The sequence below is a fragment of the Pteropus alecto genome, unplaced genomic scaffold, assembly GCF_000325575.1.
Source record: "Pteropus alecto unplaced genomic scaffold, ASM32557v1 scaffold134, whole genome shotgun sequence".
NCBI classification, from domain to species: Eukaryota; Metazoa; Chordata; class Mammalia; order Chiroptera; family Pteropodidae; genus Pteropus; species Pteropus alecto.
The window spans coordinates 12,713,799-12,722,968 of NW_006436283.1; the positions used below are offsets into that span (position 1 = coordinate 12,713,799).

At 55.7% G+C, this 9,170-nt stretch overlaps 1 protein-coding gene across 1 annotated transcript; it reads left to right on the forward strand.

Annotated features, from left to right (window-relative positions):
* The first annotated feature begins 892 nt into the window (after positions 1-892).
* On the forward strand, positions 893-8,353 carry LOC102880661 (cytochrome b561). Its single transcript, XM_025047188.1, has 6 exons — positions 893-1,517; positions 4,124-4,341; positions 5,136-5,234; positions 5,432-5,535; positions 5,968-6,125; positions 6,359-8,353. The coding sequence occupies exons 2-6, from the start codon at positions 4,137-4,139 to the stop codon at positions 6,549-6,551; spliced, it is 759 nt and encodes a 252-aa protein (XP_024902956.1). The 5' UTR covers positions 893-1,517; positions 4,124-4,136; the 3' UTR covers positions 6,552-8,353.
* The last annotated feature ends 817 nt before the right edge of the window (positions 8,354-9,170 follow it).

The following is a 9,170-nucleotide window of genomic DNA, read 5'->3' on the forward strand; positions in this document are numbered from 1 at the left end:
GTCCTCCCAGCAAACACAAGCACGCATCTCCACTCCGCCACTGTGGGGTGCAAACAGTATTAGGGTTCTGACTTTCAAGGGCATTCGGGATGTAAATTTACAGTGCAGAGTGTTATAGCCACACATAGTCATTGCACTATTCCAGCGTGTAATTTCTTTTCAACACCACCAAGCAGTTCTCCAGTTCTCAGCAGACACTGACTGGGTGTCCTACAATTCAGCTCAGTTCTGACACTGCGTTCCTGGAGATAGCATCAGATCCCTCAGGTTAGCGGCTCAGAAGACCGCCTGCTCCCTGCCCCCAGTCGCAAGACCAGGTTGTTACATGTGCTGCTGATCAAAGGGCTGTATACAAGAGATTCCCAGGACCCCCTCCTTAGGTTCGATTAATTCTCTAGAGCTGCTCTCAGAACTCAGAAACCATTTTACTTACTAGATCCTGGTTTACTATAAAAGGATATAACATCGGGAACAGCCAGATGGAAGAGGGGCATAGGGTGAGGTCTGTAAGGGTCAGGAGCACTGGAGCTTCAGTCCCCAGGGAACTAGGGTGGGCCAGTGTCCCTGATCTCCACATGTTCATCAACCTGGAGGCCCTGGACTCCATCCTTTTGGGTTCTTATGGAGTCCTCATTACACAGGCATGATTGATTAAATCATTGGCCTTGGCCAATTAAACTCAATCTACAGCCCCTCTCTCCTCTCTGGAGGCTGACGGGGCGCGGGTGAAATCGGAAGGCCCATCCCCTGTATTCACTCAGGGTTGGTTCCTGCGGCAACCAGCCCTCCCCCCCTCCCCATTCTTAGGTTACCTAGGGGCTCCACTGACACAACATAAGACACCTTTATCATTTTCTTCACTTGGTAAATTCCAAGGGTTTTAGGAACTTTTTTTAAAAAATAAATTTATTTGGTAACATTGGTTAATAACACTGTAAGAATTCCTGGTGCACCACTTTACAGTACAACAATACTTACCCCCGAAGCCTGGTCTCCTTCCGTCACCATATATTTGGCCGCTTTTACTCTTTGTCCTCCTTGTACCCATACTTCTTATCACAGATTCGAAGAGACCCTCACTCCAATTTCTGCCTGTCTCACTGGGAGATCGGTTGGGAGGGAAAAAGCTGGCTTTGGCCTGCCTTACCACCGAGTGGCTCCAAGGTCCAGGGGTGACGGTCCTTGGCGGCCCTGAGTTCCCATCTCTGTCCTTGCGATTCACTCCCCTTGGCAGAAAGAAGCTGTGGCGGGTTCACCAGCAGCAGAGAATGTTCCTTTTGTTTTTCCTAATTCAGAGCTAATCAGATTCTGGCCGCCCTGGGCTCTCTGGGGATGAATCTAATCAAGGAGGGGAGGACAGCATTGCTCTTCGGCGCATTCTGCCTGTCGGAGTCGGGGCAAAGGATTAGCTCCCAGAGGACACGGGAGGAGTGAGGCGCACCGTCTGCCTACAAGGGGCTCGCAGGGTGCTTCAGCCCAGAGGTCCCACCAGCTCACAGGACAGGACACCCACGAGGGTAAGTAAGCTCCAGGCCAGCCTTGGGTACGTGGAGGAGGGGGACAAAGTGGTGAACACAATGCCCGTTTCAGGTTGAAGGGTAAGTAAGCTCCAGGCCAGTCTTGGGGACGTGGAGGACAAAGTGGTGAACACAATGCCCGTTTCAGGTTGTGGTGGAGGGTGGGCTGGGGAAGTGGAGGAGGTGACCGTTGGCAGGGGCAGGGAGCGTGGCACGGGGCAGTGTGGGGTGGCGGGAATGACAACAGCAGCTTGCGTTGCTAGAGCCTGGGAGCTGGACAGTCTCCCCTGAGTGGACTTGGGGCTGCAGATGGACATCGAGTTGGTGTTTCGCTGGCAGGGAGTGGATGGCTGTTTGTGTGGGGTGGGGCCACATGATTTTGTCTCTGTCACTGGGGGAGGGGGGTCAGGCAGATTGAAGAGGGTAGAGAGACAGGGCAGAAGCTCTGTGCCCCTGGGCTTGGGTGGTGGCAGTGAAGATGGTCGGGAGGGAGGCGATGGCGAGAGACTTGGGGGAGGAACCCTAGGATTCGGTGGCTTGTCCGCCGAGGTGTAGGTGCTGGGACTCGGAGAAGCATAGCCACACTAGCTACCTGGGAGGTCAGCAGAGGAGTGTGACTTCGGATGTGCTGAGTTTGAAGTGCTTGAGGATATCCAGGTAGAGACATTGGTGGACAGTGAGAAACGGGGTTTGAATTCAGAGGATAAGGACGAGACTGGCACTGGATTTGGGAGTCACCAATACAGAGGTGACAGATAAGAACAGAGGCAAGAGTTCTAGACATAGAGATTCATTGTCTGCCAGGGCTTCCGGAAACAGGTGTTCGCATCTGCCATTGGGGTGTTTCCTGGAAGATGATTTGACAGAACATATAGAAAAAAAACAAAAACAAAAACAAACTGAAAAAGAACCTAGCTCTTGCCTCAGGATTCCATTTTTCCATTTAGGAGTTAATTAGACAAGTGCACGAAGGTGGTCACCTCGTGTTGTTTAGTGAAAAAAATGAAGTCTAGTTAAATGTTTAACAAAAGATATTCATGACGTATCATTAAATTAAAAAAGCAGGTTAGAAACTGGTATGATCCTGTTTCTATAAAAGACTATGTATATATTTTTAGAAGAAAAGGATATAAAGATATAAATCAAAATGTTGATTACTTGTGGGTTTTTTTTTTTTTTTTTGCTTATCTGTGTTTTGCCGTAGGGAGTGTGTATTATCACACCCCTGCCCCCTTTTAAATGGTGGCATTGTCAACAGTTATCAGGCTGGCAGAGAACAGGGGTAAACACAGCCCGGTCACCAGGGAGACGAGGCCAGGCCAACTGGAAACCAGTTCTCAGCAGTAAGGGTAGAGAGCTTGTGCTCAATGTTAGAGGGGTGACCCCAAAATTTGTTAGCCTAACGTCTGCTCGGCAGTCATTCTCTGCTGATAATGAAGAAGAAGCAGGATGTCTGCCCTGCTGCTGGGGGAGGCTGGGACTGTGGGGAGGAGGCCGGCGGGCAGCTGCCTTCCCCTAGGGAGGGGAAACAGTGCTCTGCCCTCTGCCAGCACCTTGGCAAGGCAGATGGAGGCCTTGCCATTCACCGCCTGCCTCACCTCCTCCCATCCTCCGGGGCGTGTGGGCCAGGCTGGGCCGGGGTTCAGGAGATCCAACAGATTCAGGGTGAAGAGCTGTGCACAGGCCACACTGACCCTGGACAAGGCTGTGGAAACAGTGGGGACCGGCTGGGGGACTGAACAGAGGAACCAGGAAACCCGCTCCCACACGGCCCCCAGAGCGAGGCTTTCCCACACCAGCCCGAGCTGCCATTTTCCCGTCTGTAGAATGAGAACAGCGACATACTTGTTCTCTTGTAGGATGGCGTGAGTTAAACGATGTGTATGGGACACCCCATCAGCTCTGAGCCGCGAAGTCTCACCTGATAGGTCTCATTTATCGCGCCTTCAGTTTTGGAAGCCTCACCTGAGGGAGGAGTGCCCTTCCAGCCCGCCCTCGATGGGAGGGGAAGGGAGGCAGGAAGGGTGACAGGCTGCTTGGCTGCTCCTGCCCCCAGTGGGGTCTGCATGGTGGAGGCCAGCTCCGGGCTGTGCCCAGGCCTGCGGGGCTATGGGGTGGGGGGCTACGTGTCATCGCCAGCTTCAGGGTTAAAAACCAGGCATGGGCAAGGCGGGATCCCCATTTCTCACCCCAGATGTACTTTATAATCCATCTGGAAGAAAACCGTGACTAACCCTGTACCTTTAAGGAATTGACTCCTTCTGTGTACTTCGCCTGTGAACCCCGCCTGAGAAAACCTACTGCCTCAGGAAACAGAAAGTAAAGCGCAGGCATTGGCCCAGAATTTGGAGGACCTTTCTTTGCACCATCTTTGCGTGTGGAACTCTGGGCACTGCCAGTGGGGACAGCTGGGCCCTCCTGCTGAGTGGGAAAGCACGGTGGGGGGCGGGAGGGGTCTTGGATGTGGGACGGTGATTACTGCGACAGCAAAGAGCCTGGGGGACTGGGGCGCAGCGGGCAGGGGCAGAGGTCGGCCTCGGGGGCCCTCGGATGTATCATTTGGAGCTTGTGGGCCGCCCCTCTGAGCTCTGCTGTCTTTCCTGCAGCTGCCGCCTCAGCATGGAGAGCCAAGCCAGCATGGCGCCCGCCCCCAGAGCGCTGCCCTACTATGTGGCTTTCTCTCAGCTGCTGGGCCTGACGGTGGTGGCCATGACGGGTGCTTGGCTCGGCCTGTACCGAGGAGGCATTGCCTGGGAGAGCGCCTTGCAGTTTAACGTGCACCCCCTCTGCATGGTCATAGGCCTGGTCTTCCTGCAGGGAGACGGTGAGTAGCCCCTGTCCCCGCGCCCCCCCGTGATCCCTCGGAGCTACTCTCCTGAGAGGTGGTTTGCAGACCGATCACCCCAGAGGTCTCTTGCTGTTAGATAAATCTCAGGTTCTAGAAAAGACAGAGAAGGAAGATGGCTTAGAGCCTGGGGACACTGGGGGTCCAAACAGGGGCACTGAGGTTGGTGGGTGGCAGGTCCTTTCCAACTTGACCCAGCTCTTTCACCTCTTGCTTCGATAAGGAGCACCCAAGGGTGGGTGTGCTTCGCGGAGGGGAGGTCCAGGGGCTGGGCTGGGAGCTAAGGCGTCCTCTGCAGGGGCGGTTTGAAGTTGGGGTAAAAAAAAAATCAAGTGTGGGGGGCGCACGATGTTGGACTTGGAGGCGAAGCTCCTCTCCAGTAGCAGCAAGGGGTGTTGGCCCTGCCCCGCTTCCTGAGAGCAGTGAATTTCTGATCAGGCTTCGAAATTGGACGATGCGAGGACCATCATAGCCAAAAGATGAGCTCAGAAGCTTGGGGACTCCTGTGTGCGACTGAAGGGTCAAGCTAAACCAAAGCCTGGACATAAGACCTCTGACCAGAAGGTGGCGGTGGGTGGGGCAGTGCTAGGGCTCCCAAGGCCAGAGGGCCCAGAGGAGCCTTGTTTCCTCTGCGGTTTCTTGTGGCTGAAGGACCTGGACGAGCCCTTAGCTCAGAGCACCTCCGGCCAAGGTGTGTCTCCTCGCTGCCCGCGGCACGAAGGCTCAGGCTCCCGCTCCCGCCAGGGCACCGACTTTCCCTCTCGTTCTCGCAGCCCTGCTGGTTTACCGCGTCTTCAGAAACGAGGCCAAACGCACCACCAAAATCCTGCACGGGCTGCTGCATGTCTTCGCCTTCATCATCGCCCTGGTGGGTGAGTTCCTGGGCTCAGCCCTCCCCACCCCCACCCCTGCCGCCCTGCTCCCTCCCCCTTCCAGGCATCCCAGGCGGGGACACTGGCTGCTGGGACAAGAGCCCAGAAATCCCTGCTAATCAGGTTTCCCTTGGGTCACCTCACCTGCTCCCGTCCCCATCAGCCTGTCCTCACGTGACCCCTCGTCTCTGGTCCAGGCCTGGTGGCGGTGTTTGACTACCACAGGAAGAAGGGCTATCCGGACCTGTACAGCCTGCACAGCTGGTGCGGCATCCTCGTCTTTGTTCTCTACTTGGTGCAGGTGAGTCCCTTCAGCCTCGCAGCGAGGCGGGGAGGTGGGGAACAGGGCTAAAATAATGCCACGGAAGGGCCCGTTCTCCAGGTGTGTCCGCAGGTGAAAGGGGTGCTTTAGTACAGCTGGATGCTGCTTCCAGATTCCGAGATGGGTACAAAGCCAGCCTTTGCAGGCGAGGGGATCTTGGGTCCCGGGGGGGCCCTTCAGCTGCGCACGCGCGTTTGGCCACAGGCCCGGCCTCCCCAGTGCTCAAGTGTGATGCGTGGGACCAGGCCTCAGGGACCTTTCCCACAGGTGCTTCGTGCCTCCTCCATCACTGCTCTTAAGACGGAAGAAACCCATGGTGGGTGGAGGGGTTTGCAGCCTGCCCGGGACGTCCCTGGGTTGGTCAGACGGTGGCCAACCCCGTCCCCGGCACCACCCCGCCTTTCCTTCTAGTGGCTGGTGGGCTTTAGCTTCTTCCTGTTCCCGGGGGCTTCGTTTTCTCTGCGGATCCGCTACCGCCCACAGCACGTCTTCTTCGGCGCTGCCATCTTCCTGCTCTCCGTGGGCGCCGCCCTGCTGGGCCTGAAGGAGGCGCTGCTGTTTAAACTCGGGTGAGCGTCCCGCGCCGCGGTCCCTACAGAGGCCGAGCCCCGTCCTGCTTCCCTGGACCTCCTCCGCCTTCCGAGCCGGTTCTCGGCGGAGTTAGCCGCCTGGCGGTTTCTCTCTGGGTGGGGGACGGAGGGGCTGGGCCTGGGCCGAGGCATCTTTCTGGCTCAGGTGCAAATGGCCCTTGGCCTGATGCTGACTCCTTGGATGGCTCCTCCCTTCTGCCCTGACCCTGCAGGACCGAGTACAGCATGTTCGAGCCCGAGGGCGTCCTGGCCAACGTGCTGGGCCTGCTGCTGGCCGGCTTTGCTGTGGCCGTGCTCTACATCTTGACTCGATCCGACTGGAAGCGGCCCCCCCAGGCGGAAGAACAAGCTCTCTCCATGGACTTCAAGACGCTCACAGAGGGCGACAGCCCCAGCTCCCAGTGACTGGAGCTGTTCTCGTCCTGCGGGCAGGGGCCTGGCTGTGGCTGGCCTCCTCAGGCCCGGGGGGGCTCTGACGGGTGTCTTTCCACAGCCACGGAGGCTGCCTTCAGGGCTCCCGCTCCCCACGATGGCTGGGCGGGTGGGTGGGGAGCGTGGGGGCAGCGTCCCTCTTTGAGCAATGATTTCTGGGATTTGGAGCTTGGCCGCCTCTGCTTTCTCCTCCTCCCCGCTGCTTTGGTGTCCTGTTAGTCATGCGCACACCCCGGCCCCCGTCGTCCCCGTCAGCCCCTGCCATGGAGAAGCTTTGGGTGGTCAGCCCTGGTCGCAGAAGCTCAGAGCCCTGAAGGAGACGGAGTGCGCCCCTCCCCCTCGAGGCGGCGGGTGCTGGACCGAATCCAGGGGCTGCAGAGAGCACAAGGCTGTGGGAGGAACCCAGGGGCCTCAGCGACAGGCCTGGCAAAGCCAAGACTTGCTTTGTGTAACTGAACTCAAACCAGGAGTCTCGCTTGCTGAGTAGCACGTGGTCTGAATGGGCTCAGTGTTTGGCAGGGGAGCAAGTGATATTATGTGCAATCTGTGGTGGAGATCAGAGCGAGGTTCCCCCGGAGAGGGGAGGTACTGGCCCCTTGGAAGCTCCACTGATGTGGCTTTGGCCCAGCCTTGCTCTGGAGTCTTCTTCTTCTTTTTTTTTTTAACTCTCTGGACCCAGAACGGCTTTGCTGGGAAGGGGATAGGGGCACAGGACTTCAGACAGACGTGCCCTCGGCAGCTGTGGGCACTTGCAGGAGAGGAGGGAGACAGCCCCCTGCAAAGGCTGTGGCGGGTGGTGGGTTCCCTTGCAGCTCAGCCTGCACGCTCCCATGTCCCCACCTCCGTGGGCCAGCGCGGGCACTGCTCTGACCGGAGGTGAGGACACAAACCCTTTTAAACGAAAAGCTGCCACTTTTGCCCCTTTTCATGTACATGGGGCTGCCTGCTTCTGTTGGGGGGCGGGGAGCCTCATCTGCCCTCCACCTTCACAGGAAGTTGGGACCAAGTCCGAATTCCCCCGACCCCACACATGAGTTATGCTGTTAGCTGAGTCACTGTTTGGTCTCAGTTGAGAAATAATGTGATTGGGGCATTGATCTTGTGCTTCTCCGACTTGGCGCAAGCTCTCTCCTTGTTTTCCTCGTTTTCTGGGCTTTGGGGAGCATGACACAGTTTCAGACAGACGCAGTTTACTTAAAGGAAGAAATTAAAAAAAAAAAAAAAATCCAAACCTGACTGTCGTTCTTTTAGGGGTTGCTTTTTCCCCACCTAAATGCTGCTCAGATTTCTAATCCACGGCTGTTGCTGCGGGTCCTGCCTCAGGCGGTGCCACTTCTCCGAGCAGGTGGCTGCGGTCCAGCGCCCTCCCCCGTAGGGCCGCCTGGGCTCCCGGAGCCTCTCATCTCCACTGCAGCCTGGATGAGGGTGTTGGCCTCCTGTTTAGATCATGCAAGGGCAGGGGTGCCATTAATTCATCACCTGGCACACACTCGTGTAGTCAAATGTTTACATGTGGGAAAAACTCCACCCTGGACAAACTACCAAAGTACAATGTGTATCTCCCTTGCCAGAATGCCACATAGAAAAACGAAACCTCAGATCTGCAGTGGAAGTCTGTAAACTGGTCTGTTTGCCAAAGTGTATATTGGATGACAAAGGAGCCAAAAAGCCCCCGAAAGCGGATTCATGGTGGTTTATTTTGTCTGTGGCCAGTCTCCTGTGAAGTACAATGCAGTGTTGGTGCAGCATACGATTTAATAAATGTCTAGAGCAGCCGTCCTGCCTGTTACCTTCATTCACTGCGACAACAAAAGGAGCCAGTGCTTTTAACAGGGTTGAGAGCAATTGAATATCCCCAGGTGGGCACGGAAGGTAAAGGGACTCATGATATTTATAATGGCACAGGCTCTGAAATGGCCCGTAACTGTCTGTAACCGTCCAAACTCTGGACCAGTGGGGATGCCTTCCTCGTGGGTAGAGAAACTCTTCTCACCCTGGAGAGAGTGGCCTGGAGGGTGGAGCTGTAAGGGCCTGATAAGGGCCTTGGCAAGAAGTTTTCCCCCCAGCATTCAATTAACCTTTTTCTTAAAAAAAAAAAAAAAGTCTCTATTCCTTATGGAGCGAAGCTTTGCGAACAAGCCAAGGTTCCACTGTGGGTCAGTTCCCAGGGTTCAGCCGATGTGTTTATGGTCAGGTTGGGTGGGATCGCACCAGGATGCACTGTGCTAAAACCCCTTCAAAACTTAGCCGGGGTCTCACTCTTTAAAGGGACCCTAACAGCAAATGCTCTGATAAGGTAAATGACCCTTCGGTGGCATGAATTCTTCCTAATATTATAGTATGGTATCTGGTTTCTAACATACAGGAACCAGAACCTGAGAAGTCTTTGCTTTACGCATCTGTGGAGTCCTGAATCAAGGCTTCTACATGGACCTTCATGTGCTTAAAAGCACACAAAGCACGTGGCTCGATACACATCACATGCTGATCTCTCTCTCAGTCAAGGTCAGGGCTGGGTCTCGTGGTGAGGACAGAAGCATCTTGACCCTGTGAGTGTGCCATCTCACTTCTGGCTTTTGTGCTAGCCTCTCA

Excerpts from the sequence above, each read along its gene's own strand:
- LOC102880661 (XM_025047188.1), top strand. The coding sequence starts at position 4,137 with ATGGAGAGCCAAGCCAGCATGGCGCCCGCCCCCAGAGCGCTGCCCTAC. Across the intron at positions 5,235-5,431 it reads CTTCATCATCGCCCTGGTGG|GCCTGGTGGCGGTGTTTGAC; the intron begins GTGAGTTCCTGG and ends TCTCTGGTCCAG. Across the intron at positions 5,536-5,967 it reads TTGTTCTCTACTTGGTGCAG|TGGCTGGTGGGCTTTAGCTT; the intron begins GTGAGTCCCTTC and ends CTTTCCTTCTAG.